General features: G+C 33.3%; 1 protein-coding gene across 3 annotated transcripts in view; it reads left to right on the top strand.

The window, feature by feature from the left end:
* CSMD3 (CUB and Sushi multiple domains 3) overlaps positions 1–11,013 on the top strand; it is a 1,231,016-nt gene extending 1,220,003 nt beyond the window's left edge. For all 3 annotated transcript variants that reach the window (XM_066379371.1, XM_066379370.1, XM_066379369.1), the window contains 4 exons: positions 2,401–2,513; positions 5,567–5,654; positions 7,735–7,870; positions 10,281–11,013. In XM_066379371.1, coding sequence (XP_066235468.1) covers positions 2,401–2,513; positions 5,567–5,654; positions 7,735–7,870; positions 10,281–10,440 — 497 coding nt within the window. In that variant the 3' untranslated portion in view covers positions 10,441–11,013. The remainder of the gene's footprint in view (positions 1–2,400; positions 2,514–5,566; positions 5,655–7,734; positions 7,871–10,280) is intronic.
* The last annotated feature ends 6,062 nt before the right edge of the window (positions 11,014–17,075 follow it).

Genomic DNA, 17,075 nt, shown 5'->3' with positions numbered 1-17,075 from the left:
TCAACAGTATGCCTGGTGACTCTTTTAAAGTAGCCTTCACATTACAAACACAGTAAGACTAGATCTCAGAGATTAGAACAGCATCTGAAACAAATGAGGTCTCACAGAATATTGTCAAAGGAACAAATTAGAATCATTGCTCTTATTTTAAAGTATTTTTTAAATCACTCTATTGCAAATATGAGCTACATATAATGTTTAAACATCTTGACTATGTATGTATCTTAAATACAGCAGTAGTCCTCCCTTACCACAGTTTCACTTTCTGTGGTTTTAGTTTTTACCCAAGGCCAAATGTTGTCCAAAAATGTTAAATGGAAAATTCCAGAAATGAGCACTTCATAGTTTTAAATTTCAAGCCGTCCTTCATAGCATGATGAAATATCTCTTGGTTTTGCACCATCCTTCTGGTCAGGGCAGTAGTTCATCCCTTTGTTTAGTATCCACGCTCTCCGCTGCCTGCCCTTAGTATCCATACCTGCAGGTCAACAGCCACCTCACATTTAGTCACCATTTTTGCATCTTCCCCCTCACTTCCTCTCATCACGTAGGCCCTCTGCCATCCACATCATCACAAGAAGAAGGGTGAGTACAGTGCAATACAATATTTAGAGAGAAAGAGAGTACACTCGCATAACTTTTATGTATAATATATAGTTATAATTTCTATTTTATAGATACTGTTGTTAATATCTTACTATGCCTAATTAGTAATTTAAACTTTATCATAGGTATTTATATTTAAGAAAAAACATTATATATATATATATATATATATATATATATATATATATATATATATATATATGATGTTGTACTAATCACAATTTCAGACCACCACTGGGATATTGGAAGTATATGCCATGGATACATGAACTATGAAGCATCATTTTAAATTATCGAATGACCCGGCACTCAACCCAGAGTAGAAGTATTAGAAGTTAATATGTATTGTATTTTAAAATTATACATAGCTGCATGATATAATTTGAAAGAAGCTTTATATGAACAAGAGAATTGCAATTCACTTCACTAATGATTTATACAACTTTGAAACAATTTTTTCATTTTCTATAAAAGAGTTGCACAAAATATATATGTAATTGACCCTTGGAATGCATAGACTTGAACTGCATGAGTCCACTTATACGTGGATTTTTTTCCAATATGCAGTTCAAACCCGAGTTGTTCAAGGGTCAGCTAGCAGGTGGAGTTCTCCTGTGTAGAAGGCAGTCTTAAATTATACACAGATTTTCCATTACATAGGATAGTCAGAGCCTCTAACACCTGTGTTGTTCTAAAGTCAACGTACTTACTCTAATCAAGAAGATTTTCAAAACAAATTTTTACAAATATGGAAGAGCAAACAAGAATTATTAGATTACACATAATTTAATTTGCTGTTACTGCCTCCATGTACATCAGTTATAATATTTCTTAGCAATATTATTTTTGATTACTCATATCTTTTTCCTACAAATTGTAATTTATATTTTGTCAGGATTTATTTATCATTATCTTTGTATTCCCAGCATATTCATATGATACCTTATTACAGAGGCAGAAGAAAGATAAGGAAATGAATGAATAAATGAGTCAAATTTCAATCATCAGTTAATCACAAAATTTTTACTTAGAACCTTATTTACTATTATTTCTCTGAACACATTTATATTCAACTTATTTCTATTCTTAAAATATTCACCATTTAAGATAAAAATAATTGTATATATATATTTTTGCTTCTCTCTTGTATGTTATTACCTATACTGACCTTGTTGAACTAAAAATTCTACTTGATTTTTCAAGACCCAGTTCAAATGCTTTTGTAAAATAAGGATTTCATTATCCCTCCAGTGTGTATGATCCCTCTCTGTTCTGGGCTTTTATTGATTCTACTCTCTCATGTATTTTAGTTAGCTGTGTACCTGACTTATATCTCCCACTTAACGAGAAGTGCTTTTTAAGCATAGTATCTTTTTATAGGAACTGCATGTATTCATCTTTGTGGATCCAGGAGCATCTAGGAAACTCTCTTTCAAATGGTTGGCGCCCAATTTATTTTAAGGGAAACATAAGAACTTTTAAATTTTGATTTATATCTTTAAAAATTTAAAATCTGTTTGGGGAAATAATTTTGTTTGCAATATCATGGAATGGTGTTATTAGGACAGTGATACTTAATTGTAATAGCATCGGTCATTTACACTCCACAGTGGAGACTTACGCTGAGAATTCCTGCTGGAAGACAAATCATTCGTATATTGCAGGATTTGTGAATAACATTATGGACAAAACTGGCCTTGACTCGGCCTTGTTTTATTTCTTTCCCTATCATATGCATTACATGATATATTTAAATAGTTACAGAGAATAAAATGAAGCATACTGTTTTTACAGGGGTATATAAAAGCCAGGAAGCTCGGTTAATGTTACACATCTATCTTATTAAAGTACCACCTCATGCTTCTGTGAAGAAAATGAAGGAAGAAAATTGGGCTATGGATGGCTTCGTAAGTATAGGTCTTTAAAAGTCTGCTGCTGATTTTAACAACAAATTTGTGATAAGGTTTGTCATTAATATTTCAGAAAAAAGGTAATTTTCTAAATTTATGTAGTTATGAACATCTATATGTGTGTATACACACACACACACACACACAAAATGACAAAATTACTACTATGGGTATGTTGTTGTTTTTTTAATGACAATGTATTTAGTAATCTAGAGTGTTAAACCTAGGATTCTTGGATTCTAGTTAGCTTTGTTTACTTTTGTAACAGTTATGTGTACAGGAATATATATTTTTGATGGTTTCATTAAATGTATTTTGTCTATAGTCAGTACTATAACAAATAAATCTAGTTAAAATATAATTCAGTCTTTGTCTAGAACCACTATTCAAGGTATATGCAACATGGTAACAAAAGGCCTCAGAAAAATTAAGCATGCCCATTAAATTTAAACAGAAGTTTAGAATATTTTCTAAAATTGTCTACAAACAGGAAGTTATGCAAAGCGCCTCGTATGCAGAGGTAGTTGACATAGCTTCACCATGGAGTCACCGTGTCCTATTCAGCCACTTATGTGGATGGAGTTTCTAAATTGGAAGTTGGAAACAAGTCTTACATTCACATACTGCCCAAGAGCCTTTGTTAAAAAACAGACTTGAGAGAAAGATCTCTGACCCTATTCTCTCAAGTAACAAGTCTTCTTTTACAAGGAAGGCCTAGCAGAAAAGAAGATATATAGTAAGGGATGAGCTTCATAGTAAGTTTGGTACCTGAGGAAAAAATGTTTATTCTGTTTCCTATTTGAGCCATTATTCAGGGAGTTGAGACTAACTCTTGTCTTCAATACATTTAGGTTGTTTAGCTGTATTATTTAATATAAAAACAAAAAGAATGTATTTAAATATTAGAGTTTGAGCTATTTTTAAAAACATGTTTTTAAAAATGGCCTTGCCCAGACTATGATGACGGATAATAAAGAACAAATTTTACCTCTAGTGTTAATATATCAGACTTGAATGGATGGTTTGGTATAATATTTTGTTATTTTGCTCTTAAGGGGAGGCAGTCAAATTGTTTTTGTTTGTTTCCTTATTATTATTATTATTATTTTAGTTTTACAACTTTTACAATAACGTACATAACTTAGCTAGCTAATTACAGCTAATTAGAACAAACTCCAGGGTAAATCATTATTACTACTTACCAGGACCACTGAAATGTTTCAATTTCTATTTTATCTTTTAGATCAAATGATACTATGCAGGCAAAGTATTTTTAAACTATACTAATAATTAGCATCTACAACATCAGACATAGCCACAAAAGCTGAGAGTCACTCAACCGGTATTTAATTCTTGCTAATATGCCTAAGATTGGTTGTGGCTAAGCTATTGTCAATTTCACTCATATTCCATTGGTTCTACTTGCAACCCTGGGAGCATGCTCAGATCTGCTCTGGGTGTCTCGTTCCGGGGCCCAGGATGAAGGGTGGCAGCCGTCTGGAGCATATTTCTTTTTTGTTAGAGGTCAGAATCACTAAGGGGCAAAGCAGAGAACACATGCCCTCCTTTTTTTTAAAGATTTTATTTATCGATTTTAGAGAAAGGATAGAGAGAGAAAGGCAGGGGGAGTAATGGGAAGCATCAAATCGTAGTAGTTGCTTCTCGTATGTGCCTTGACCAGGTCAGCCCAGGGTTTTGGACCTGTAACTCAGCATTCCAGGTCGAGACATTATCCACTGTGCCACCACAGGTCAGATAAACCCTCCTTTTTTAACAGCTTTATTGAAATGTAATTAATATACCCCAAATTTACCCATTGAAAATGTTAAATTCAACACCTCATAGTATATTTAGATGTGTAACCATCACCACGGTTGATTTTATTATTTATTTATTTATTTATTTATTTATTTATTTATTTATTTTTGTATTTTTCTGAAGCTGGAAACGGGGAGATAGTCAGACAGACTCCCGCATGCGCCCAACCGGGATCCACCCGGCACGCCCACCAGGGGGCGATGCTCTGCCCACCATGGGGGCAATGCTCTGCCCATCCGGGGCGTTGCTCTGTCTCGACCAGAGCTACTCTAGTGCCTGAGGCAGAGGCCAAGGAGCCATCCCCAGCGCCCGGGCCATCTTTGCTCCAATGGAGCCTCGGCTGGGGAGGGGAAGAGAGAGACAGAGAGGAAGGAGGGGGGAAGGGGTGGAGAAGCAGATGGGCACTTCTCCTGTGTGCCCTGGCCGGGAATTGAACCCGGGACTTCTGCATGCCAGGCTGACGCTCTACCACTGAGCCAACCGGCCAGGGCCTCCACGGTTGATTTTAATATAGCTGTCTCACCTGAAAAAGAACTACCATGTCAGTTAGCTCTCATCCCACCCAGCCATCCCTCATCATCACTCTAAGCAGTCACAAATCTATTTTCTGTCTTTACACATTACCCTGGTTTGGAGTTTCATATTTAGGTGATTGTATAATATGTAGCCTTTTGTGACTGACTTATTTAACTGATAACAGGAATATGTCTCTTCTGACCTAGGCTTGAAATTGCCATTATCAATTCCACCCACATTCTTTTGGACAAAACAATACACAGGACCAAACCCAACTGAATGAGATGGGAAGTACACTCTTCCCATGGAGTCCGGTGGGAGTAGGAAGAAGTCATATATGCTAAACAGTAGCTTAATCTAAAAAAAACAATATTGTCATACTTTAATTTTAATTGGTCATTTCCTTCCTCCTGTTTCATCATATCCTGGCCCTTTTTATAAAAAATAGTTTTCTTATCATAAAAGAAATAAATATCTATATCATTATATTAATAATCAACCTAATTTTCTTAGTATCATAATTATCTAAAAAATGAAAATTTTGATTTTAATGATAGCAAATTTATACAATGTTCTGTGTTTTATATAGGATGAAAATCTAGAGGAAGGAACCTTGCATAATATTTATTTCAGAACAAAATTGAATAGTTACTAAGGCTGGAAAGATATAGCTATGGGCCAGTCTTCACATTTAATCAAATTATAAATATTTTTAGGTTTCTGCTGAGCCTGATGGAGCCACTTATGTGTTTCAAGGATTTATTCAGGGCAAAGATTATGGGCAATTTGGACTACAACGACTGGGTAATGTATTCATTTTCATTTTCAGGTAGTTCCTTTATTACTGCAGACTTTACAAGGAAATACAGGGGATTCTGTATATTAGGCACACTTCCTATATTTTAAATTTTACATTGTCAGGACTACACATTGAGCCATTTTGATAGCCTTTTAAATAATCTCATTCTTCAAAACTATTGGTTCTCTATGTCCCACCTCTGTACAATGTGGTTTTTCATCATATTTCTAATAAATATGACAAACTGTCTTGCCCTTAAGCAAGTGAAAAGGAGAAAAAGTGATATAGATATAAAGGAAAATATTAAACTGTAAGTTATATTATCTTATCTCATGAGAACTATAATACTTCTCCAGTTTGAATACTGTTGCATTTTCTTACTCTTTGGAACATGCAATGGCACTGTGAGAAACTCACAGGATCCGGAAAGGGAAAATTACTTTGAAGAATGTGTCCCTACTCAGGGCTTTGTGCTCTTCCGATATGTAAATTTGCAGTGGTGGGAGGCCAAGGGTTTTGTCATTCTAATTCCCAATACCGCTAAAATGTGTGTATGCATTTAATGGTCTTGCTTGAAATATATTTATTACCATAGTTTTGGGTACATAGTAATTTTCTCTCTTTCCTTTGGGTGTAATATAGTTTTGGGTATCTAATATTTTTGAGTGTATAATTTTCCTAGTTATACTGTCTCCCATTATCATATTGTGATATTGACAAATTAAGAATAAATTCAGGCTCTCTAAGAACTACTATTTGACATTTTTATTACAAATTTAATTACTTTGAACTTTTATATAAATACTCTGAGTCCCTGGAAAAATAGGTATGAAATAAGGAACTCACTTTTTATGCCTGGCCTAAGGTATCCCTTAATTTAATATAACTATTAAAAAACGAATTAGCTTTCTCTGAATGAACAATAATATGTATCATTTGAGATGTCTTCCCTAAAATTGTGTTACTTTTAAAAACAGGATTGTGGTACTATAACACAGTCGTGTAATTAAATGCAAGTTGTTGTCATATATTATTTCCAAAAGCATCTCAAACTCTACACGTCTAAAACAGAACCTTTAAAAAAGGAATTGAACAGAAACTGTTAGTTGTTTTCTCTTTACACCTGTGCCAGCGTGTTGACAAACCTGATGTTTCGCATCTTCAAACTGTGAAGTGTCATCGCCATTTACTCAGCCCCCAGTTAAAACACTGAACCTGTACCTTCTTACCGCTTTCATGCACACAAACACATTTGGTTGATTTTAACTATAAAATGTTCTCCTAAATCTATATTTTATGCTCTTCCTAGTGTTCTTTATTTCATATCTTTTTTTCTTAATCTGGATTGTTACTGCATCCTTCAAACCACCCTGGCTTCCAGTCTGGACTCCCTGAAGTCCACCCTACCAACCCTAGTCACTCTTCTAAATCATGTGTCTAATCACTGGGCTTCTCCTTTCTGGACACCTTCAGTTATCCCTCACTGTAAATGAGCAGTAGTTTAGGGCTCCGTAGAATATTTATGCCTGATATTCAGTCTAGCCACGTTGACCATTTTAGCCTCCTATTTCTACCACAGTTCTTTCCACACATCTATGCCTAATGCTCATCACAGCCTGTAAATATGCCAGTGACCTTCCCATTTCTAGCTTTATGATGACCCTGCTTCCTCCTCCATTCATTATTCTACTGAGTCTTCAAGGCCATGCTCATATTGTGTATCCTCCAGAAAACATGCTTACATACCACCAGAAGGTGTTACTCCTTCCCTTTCTAAAGCCCACTGCTCATTAATCCATGCCCGATTCATCCACTTATTTATGTCTTAGTGTTTTGCCCACAGTTGTAGGTACTCGTCACTCCAGAGACCTTGCTTATTTTTTATTCTGTATCCTCTCCTGAAAAAACACCTTATGCAGAGTATCACTGGGTAAATGTGTAGAAATCAGCTGAAGGAGTTTCATGAATTATTTCTTTGTACTATGTACATTTCTGAGCGAGAAACATATTACTGGATTAAAATAAAAGTCAATGGTGATAAAATTGAGTTGATTATGGATTTACAATTTATATTTTATTTTATAGGACTGAATATGTCAGAGGGTTTAAACTCTTCGAATCAACCTCATGGTACAAATAGTAGTTCTGTGGCCATTGCTATTCTTGTGCCTTTTTTTGCACTTATATTTGCAGGATTTGGATTTTATCTTTATAAACAAAGGTAAGGGCTTTTTTTAAAAAAAATGTATTTTAACAACTAATATTTCCCAAATCTTTATTCATGTTCTTTTTACTATTCTACTTCAAATTCTAATTTTCATTCTTTTTTCTGGGCTGTTGGAATATCTGTGAACCAAATATCGCCATAGTTGTTGAAAACCTTCTTTACCCGCCAGTCTCTTTACCAACCCAATATTCACACAGCACAAGCTGCTCTGTTAAATTGCACAAGCATTCATCTTAACCTTTTCTCCTTTTGCCTAGCAATTTCCTACTGCATAACTAATTGTATGTTATTTTTATGTAATTTATCTTGTTATGAATACACAATGAGACTTCAGAGATACAAGATCTAGGTTAAGGTTTAAATTAAAAAAGTGATATCTGCTGACAGGTTTATTTAGAGAATTAAAAACAACAACAACAAAACTTTGTCCAAACGCCTTAGGTCACATGACAATACTGACCAATTTACCCAGGCTGGTAGTTGGTAGATTCCTCTAATTCTCCTGAGTACCTTCTTTTGCTTTAAGAAGATTATGCAATTAATATGTTATATTTCCCTCATGTCTGAGACTACACATATTATTAGTTGTTTATATTCATTACCTCTATTACAACATACTGGTGAGGGGCTTCACTATGCAATTCTCCACTACTTAGGACCATTCTTATCAAGAAAAATATGTAGATAACCAGATAATTACATAAATATTACCTAAATGCATTTCCCCCCAAACTCATGTTTTTATTATAAATATCAGTCTCTGTATTATCTAATCATATTAGTATTACATAAATTTGTAATAATTGTGTATAAGTAGCTGGTTAGGCTTTGTCAATGTCATATTTTATTGATGACTAAATAATGACTAAATATGTTTATAAAGCAACCTATGACAATCTTTTTTAGTATGTTGGTAAGACACCCATGAAAGAAAACTATTTAAACCATCCTATGTATAGTATACTCAGTTGTCAATAACTATTTAGAAGGGCTCTTTTCATGACTTGAGTATCAGTATTGTCATTTCTTCTTTGAGATTTTGAATTTCTGTCCTCTAATGTACATCATTTTTGAACAAATTGCATATTTTAGTCTTGGAGTTACTCCAAATACCTTCTTAAATTAGACCCCAGCATTAATGTCCACTGCTCCTGAAATCCTTTTCTGTTTAGTGTAAAACCAGCTCTTTGCTGTCCTTTAAGCCTCAGATTAAATTTTACCTCCAAAGACATACTTTTCCTACTATTTAAAGTGGCTCCCCATTACTTCCTATCATAGCAGTCATTTTCCTTTTCATCAAAACAACTCTGATTAGCTTTTTATTTTTGTTTTTTAATTAATTAATTAATTTATTTATTTAGTGACAGAGACAGAGAGAGATTCAGAGAAAGGGACAGACAGATAGGGACAGACAGACAGGAAGGGGGATAGATGAGAAGTGTCAATTATTCATTGCAGCACCATAGTTTCTCATTGATTGCTTCCTCATATGTGCCTTGACCAGGGGGCTACAGCAGACTGAGTAACCCCTTACTCGAGCCCATGACCTTGGGCTCAAGCTGGTGAACCTTGCTCAAAGCAGATGAGCCCAACTCAAGCTGGTGACCTTGGGGTCCTGAACCTGGGTCCTCTGTGTCCCAGTCTGACACTCTATCCACTGTGCCACTGCCTGGTCAGGCTGTGTCATTTATTTTTAATGTATTTTTTGTTTTCTGTCACTACAGTCTGAGCTCCATAAGAGTATAATGATTATGCTTTTAAAAAGTACATTTTTTTTCCCTGGCCTGTGGTGGCACAGTGGATTGAGCATCAACCTGGACCACTGAGGTCACCAGTTCAAACCCCTGGACTTGCCGGGTCAAGGCACATATGTCAAGCATGAAACAACTAAAGAGAAGCAACTATGAGTTGACACTTCTTACTCCCCCCTCTATGTAAAATCAATAAATAAAATCTTTCTAAAAAACAGACAAAAAATACATATTTTTAATGCCTAGGATCATGCCTGTCACATAATAGATACTCAGTAAATATTTTATAAATGAATGAATAAATAGTAATGAGATTTGAATTCATCATTATCACAACTTATTTATATTATTCATGCTAATTCATAATAATAATTTATCATTTTACAAGAAAATTTATAATAGCCCTAATGTATCATCTATCAATACTTGTGTTACTCATATTGGCTCTGTATGCAAATGTGAAGTACATGTAACTAAAGTCACTCAGGATTTAAAAGTGACAGGTAAATCTTTCAAATTTGATGTACTGAGATTATGATATGTCAGTTAAGTTATATTATCAGTTAACAATGAAAACTTATATTATGTTTGAACCCTACACTGGGGTTTCTAGAAGAAAGCTAACACAAAGCAATCAATGTTCTCATCAACAGGACTGCACCCAAAACACAGTACACAGGATGTTCAGTTCATGAAAACAACAATGGCCAAGCAGCTTTTGAAAACCCCATGTATGACACCAATGCGAAGACAGTGGAAGGGAAGGCGGTACGATTCGATCCCAACTTGAACACAGTCTGCACAATGGTATAACGTGGCAACCCTTCGCCTTCTTCAGAAGCTTGGAAGTCGACACACAAAACAGTGCACATTAGTTCACTGCTAAAAAAATAATTAAAGCACACTTTTCAGGACTTGCTGGGTCACCTTTTCCTGAGGAATGATAGAGAAGAGTGTTTTTCATAAACTGGACCATAATTCTTCTTCATGTTTGCCATGGAGAGTTTTACAGAAATTTCGGCTGCACTCTGAGAGTGCTTACTCACAGTTTATTTGCTTTTTTAAAAAAGGAGATTATTCTAAAACATAGACTTATTTGCATATATTGGAGGAGCATCCATATCAGTATTTCTGTGCTTTATAAACTATATTAGAGGGACTGGGTTTAAAAAAAAAAAGATATAGGGTAGATAATAAGAGCTATACTTACAAGAGTCAGTAGATGACTGACTTCTCTTTAACCGTTGTACGCTTCACCACACCCATGAGTCTGTATTTCACACCAATCTATTGGCTATTTGTTATTGTTAATTGAGTCATTGTTTTCCTTATTCCCATGGTTATTTGAGATTGAAATATTTATGAGCTATTTATGCCACAAAAGAGATAAATTGTCCCACTCTGATTTGACTCTTTCTGAGTTTTGTTCTTCGGGATTGCATTCCTATTCTTCTTTAGACTGGTTGTCCTAGTTTGTGCAAATGACAAGATCATCATGCTGTCCTCTTGATTTCCCTCATTATGTTGTGACTAATAGCTTTGCTTCAATCAGTTTTATCACCCAGAAACCACGTCAGCTGGCAAAAATTATCTATAATGATGATTTTGCAGTTATCTGAGACACCAAACTTATCATCCTTTACCAAACATCCCAATGTTTTTGAATGACCAAATAAAACCTATTAATTTATTATAATTAGTTTATAATAATTATCATTATCCTCCCAATTAAGCCTTCAACTTTATTTCATATTGTTTTGAACTGTTATCTAACAATGAGTTAGACATATATTTTGGACAGCCCCTGAGCATAATGACAAAAAAAAAAAAATCTGCTCTTTCAAATTACTGATATAAAGATTTTTCTAAAAATTTTGATTTAACAAATTTTCATATATTTAAAAGTTTTATACTCTTCTTCTTAAATAACAGGTTCAGATATGACAGGTTTCTTTCATTGTGAAATTAAGACATGCATTTGCAAGTTATTGGTGGCTCATTTACAACTGTCTCACAGTAATGCCAGCATTTTGATTTAATAGGTCATTGTCTTCTTTTATAGCATGTTTTACTTCATTGAGTAAATTACATACCCAGTGTGAACTCTTTGTTGTTGTCCCTTTCGAATATGGATAACTCTGTAAACTGTCTTGACGTTTTGTATCATGAGACAGAGTGCCTAAGAGAAATCATTGCACCCAGGAGCAGAGCGCTGCTTGGATCTATCTCTATGTTTAGTGAATTTCTTGTAAACCATTCTGAGATACTTTGTTTTGGAAATTCATACAATTTTCTCAACATTGTACTCTACTGACAGGATGCTGTTTTAAATTTTATGCCATCAGTTATTTATTCTTGTTTATTCAAATGACTGCAATAACAATGATTCATTCATTAATGTTAAGGTTAATACATTTAAGATCTTGTTTAAACAATGTTTCTTCTGCAACTGGCTACTCCTCTTATATTAATGCATACACTTTTGTAAAGAAGTATATTTTTATGAAAAAAACTTTGTAAAAGTATGATGTAAATTTTCAGTGCAATGTAAACAAAATAAAAATGGATAATTGCTTTTGTAAAATGTGTATTCTTTTAAGAAATTGTCTCACAGTGTACTGGTCAGTAAAAGGAATGAACAACCCATATTTCTTTGATGTTCTAATGTTCCAAAACTGCATATTATATATATATTTAGCAACATAATAATGAAATAAGTGGGTTTTTTTCTTTTATGCTACTATTCACCAACTGTGATACTCTTCTAGAAATGAATAGATTCCCAGTTAATATAATAATATCATAAGAACCTCACCTTTGATTGCCTTGAACATAAATATTTTAATAATACCATCTGAATTTAGGTATACCTGATGATTTCTAATATTTCCATAGTATATTTTCTTAGAAATAACTATGTTTAGTATACTTCATAAGTATAAACACAGTAACTCTTTGAATAGCTACATTAAACTAATTTGAATAGCTACATTAAACTAATTCACAAAAACAAATCTATCTTGCCAGGATAGAACATGTAAAGTTTTGTACTCAAGAAAGTTATCAAGTTTCTATAAAGTGCAATCACAAGTTATTTAAGTTCAATTTTATTAGAGATCTGTTTTTCAGAAAATATAGTGTTGTCTTTATATTTCAAAACCTAATCCAGCCTTCAAATTTTATCACTGGTTATTACACTTTCATTCTAGAAATAAATACTTCTTGATATAATTTTAGTTTCTTGTTTAATTTTGTTAACTATGTTACTTCCACCTTTCACTCATTTCATGTTGTCTATATTTTTCCCGTCTTTCTTTGTCCTTATTTTTTTTCTTTTCATTTTCTACCTTGCATTCTCTCTTTTCTGATGCTTTTTTAAGTATTCTTTCCTTGTTTTACATGTCTCCTTTCTTTAAACTTTTATTACTTCCATCTTTTCATATGCTTTTTATTCATAACCCTCTCAAAAGTTAACAACAAAGTTGGTGGAAGTAATTGCATTTTTATTTATTTCCAGCTTTATTGGAGTTAATTAATAAATTTTTAAAGTGTAAAGCGTGATGATTCAATAAATATATACTTGTTTGGTGAGAACATATAAGTTCTAATCTCTTAACAAATTTCAATTAAAGAAGTAATTTTAAGGAGTTTTTCTATACTTCCCTTATATATTAAAACATAAAATCTTAGGTCCCAGCCAGGATCTTTTGATACTTAAGCCTGATGATTATGACTGTAGAAATAGACCAAAGGGTCTACTTTATTTTACCTGTCCTTTTCACTTACAATGGTGGGGGGGGGGGAGAGAAAATGGATATAACATTGGCGTAGTCAATAAAAATAACTAGGTGACTCTTAAGGAGAGTAAGAGAATGCACTGCCCGTCAAACTATTAATCTGTGAATATCTATAAATTTAAAATAGGCATAAAGTAATGTAAAAACTATATTTTAAATAATTCTAGAAATTTATGTGTCTAAGAAATAATTTAGAATGGGTGCTTTGAAATTGAGCTGAAAGTAATATTGATTTTCTGCTTTTTTTTTTTTTTTTTTTTTTTTTAGGATGACTTTGGAGAGGGAGTATTGATCTGAGAAGATATACCTGTCCTAAAAATCTGAGAAATATATATTTTTCTGTCATCACTTTCATGAACTTGGTATTCTAAAGTAATTTAAGAGCAGATTTAAAAGCCACTAGGGAGTACAAATGGCCACAGGACATCAGATTACATTCTTTAGTATGCAAAGCAATGGATTCAGTGCACACCCACGAGCTACTTTCCCAACTTTTAATAAGTTCCCACGTGTAATAATTATGTTATTCTTGAAAATGAAGTATATTCAATACATTCAAATGTGTAGCTATAAATTGTACTGCAAAACACAATATAAGAAATCTGTGTTTACACTCTTATAAAAATTCAAACCTTGCTTGTAACGACTAGCATTTCTATAAAAATAGGGATGAAGCTGTGTGCTTGGACAGAACCAATGAGCTACATAGATGTAGAGAAAAATATAAAATCACTTACACGGTATAAATTAGAAAGAACCAAAAGACCTTTTTTTTCAAGTATCTTTTTCACAACCTTGAATTAAGGTTTTGTTTCTTTTGTAGTAATCTGTTAGAATAAAATTTGTTAACTGGAGACTATGATATAGCATTATAATCCCAATTAGTAAATTAACTGTTATTACAGAACAAGTTAATAGAGTATGCATTCCTAATCTTTTTATTTTTTAGAAAAGGATATTACCCATACTATGGCACTCTTAAGTATGATCTTTTAAAATGAAATACAAAATAAATTAATCATAATAAAATAGTGATAAAATATTTGAGCATACATACTAACACAATATGTGAATACATAAAATATATATAGAGAGATACTAACACATAGAGATACTAATACTCTTCTGATGCATTAAATAAGCTGTGGAGGCCCTGGCCAGTTGGCTCAATGGTAGAGCGTCGGCCTGGTGTTCAGGAGTCCCAGGTTCAATTCCCGGCCAGGACACACAGGACACACACATACTGCTTCTCCACCCCTCCCCCTCTCTTTCCTCTCTGTCTCTCTCTTCCCCTCTCGCAGCTGAGGCTCCATTGGAGCAAAGATGGCCCAGGTGCTGAGGATGGCTCTGTGGCCTCTGCCTCAGGTGCTAGGATGGCTCTGGGCATTCCGGGTGGATCCCGGTTGGGCGCATGCGGGAGTCTGTCTGACTGCCTCCCCGTTTCCAGCTTCGGAAAAATGCAAAAAAAAAAAAAAAAAAAAAGTTATGGAGCTAATTTCTTTAACTTTGAAAAGTACCATAAGCAATAGTTTGAGATACTCAAAACACTTAAAACGACATGAAAATATATGATTTTTTAATTGGTGACAAAGGCAGAGATGATTTTTGCCCCACTTCTTACTGAAAGAAATACTCTATTTTAATGAGAAGATCAGTGAAGATAAAAGTATATTCTTTTTCATCCAAATTCACAAACTCTTTGAATTCTATCTATATACCAGGTTAAGAACCTTGCCTTAGAGGTTTAAATTGATAGCAAAAACATTGTCATGGGGCAGGACAGAACACATTGTTTGCTCTTTTGTGCTATTAACAAGGTCAAATGTGTATTTAAAGAGATACTGTCTTCCGGGTAAGCAAAATCAGTTGTTGTTTTTGCCTAGTAAATGTACTCAATAGGTTATTCAAAATACAAAACAGAAAGGGCTATTTGGCATGGCTTTTTAAATCATGCATTATGTATATATGGTGAAAAAATATCACTAGTTACAAATGTGTCAGCAATATAAATGTTCAAAGATCTGTGGTTGTATTAGAAAAGATTGTACACTCATAACTAATTATTAAAAATTGTTTTCCGAGTTTAAAGAAGTATAGAATTCCGTGTTCAAAACAAATAGTGGGTTTGATTAGCTGTTTCTGAATACTTACAAATTTCTTGTTTTACTTTTTTTCCAGAGTGCATGTGTATTAATTTTATTAAAAAAAAGAATAGCTTTAAATGAAAAATAGTTTGAAATTTAAAAAGTAGATTTAATTTTGATGATAACTTTGCTTAGACAAATATTCATACCTGGAAACAATAATTGAAAGACTGAGCATAGGAGACTCACTCACATTAACTGTCAATATGAAAAAAAATAAAACCCGTAAGAATTAAAAGGGATAGTGTATATACACAGCAAATGGTTTAAATGAGTTAAAGAAATGCAAAACAATAAATAAATCTATTGAATAGTAGATGCTTTTTTATTAAATACCTATATATTTTCACTTTCCTTAGCTGTTTGCAGTGCATCAAAATTGGGCAGAATATTATTGGACAAACAGGTAATATTTTTATCTCATGAAAATGTAACTAGATTAATGAAGCTGAGCCATTTTTATGTTTATTCTATAGAGTTTAAAAAATAAATCAAAATATTATAGTAACTGTAGCAGTAGATTATTTCTTTGTGCCTATGGAGTTAATGAATCTTTTTCATAAATCAGTTGCACTATCCAACCTAATATTTTTTTACATTGCATTATACTCTAGTTTCTCTTCTGATCTTATAAGTCTTTTGCCCTTTGCCCTGCGATTTCTGTTACTAAGATGCATTTAAAGTACTTTTCCTTGAAGAGTGCATGTCACTAAGTGCATCATTATTTAAGTGACACTTTAATATATTCCTAAGCTCTGTAAAAAGCAGACACCATATTATTTACCCAGTATTTGAATAAGTTATTTTTATTTATTTAAAGAAAAATTTAAGTCTTCTTAAATCCATCCACACATAGCCAACATACAATACATTTAATGGCAAATTTTAGCACCAATCACTTTGGGTAAACAAGCCTCAGTTTTTTACATATAAAGAATCTGATGTACTATTTTAATGATGTTCATAATTACAGTTTCATTTCAAATTCTCAGGATTTGATTGACATTATGCTGTTGACAAAGCTGCATAAAAGTCTATAGAAAAAATAGTATATAGAAAATAAAAGTTATGTGTAATTAGTATAAAGTGTGGTAAAATTAACAACTCAGTGACTTTAATAATCAACAAAGTAAATGTATTAATAAAATAAGTTTAATATGTAAAATTTTAAATGACAAAAGTCATAATTTTATAACATGTATTTAGAAATCTGTTCTAGCATGGTTGATGTTTAGGAAACAATTTGGGTACAGAGAATTTTGCATTTGATTATACATGACATACATGACTCCCCCAACCACAGACAACTGTGATCACAGGCAACAGGACCCCGCTGAACTAAGCTGTGTGGGACAACACAACATATATGTGAGAACACCGTCTGCATCCGGTGTGACAACTGTGCACAGATTTTAGATAACCCTCCTTTCTCTACCTTACAATAACTCACAAACTACAATCCTCTTGACTTTCACTTTCAGAAACACAATTCTAATCTTTTCAACAA

The sequence above is a fragment of the Saccopteryx leptura genome, chromosome 3, assembly GCF_036850995.1.
Source record: "Saccopteryx leptura isolate mSacLep1 chromosome 3, mSacLep1_pri_phased_curated, whole genome shotgun sequence".
Taxonomy (NCBI): Eukaryota; Metazoa; Chordata; class Mammalia; order Chiroptera; family Emballonuridae; genus Saccopteryx; species Saccopteryx leptura.
The sequence above is the reverse complement of the archived record's forward strand: the minus strand, read 5'-3'. Positions and strand labels throughout refer to the sequence as shown.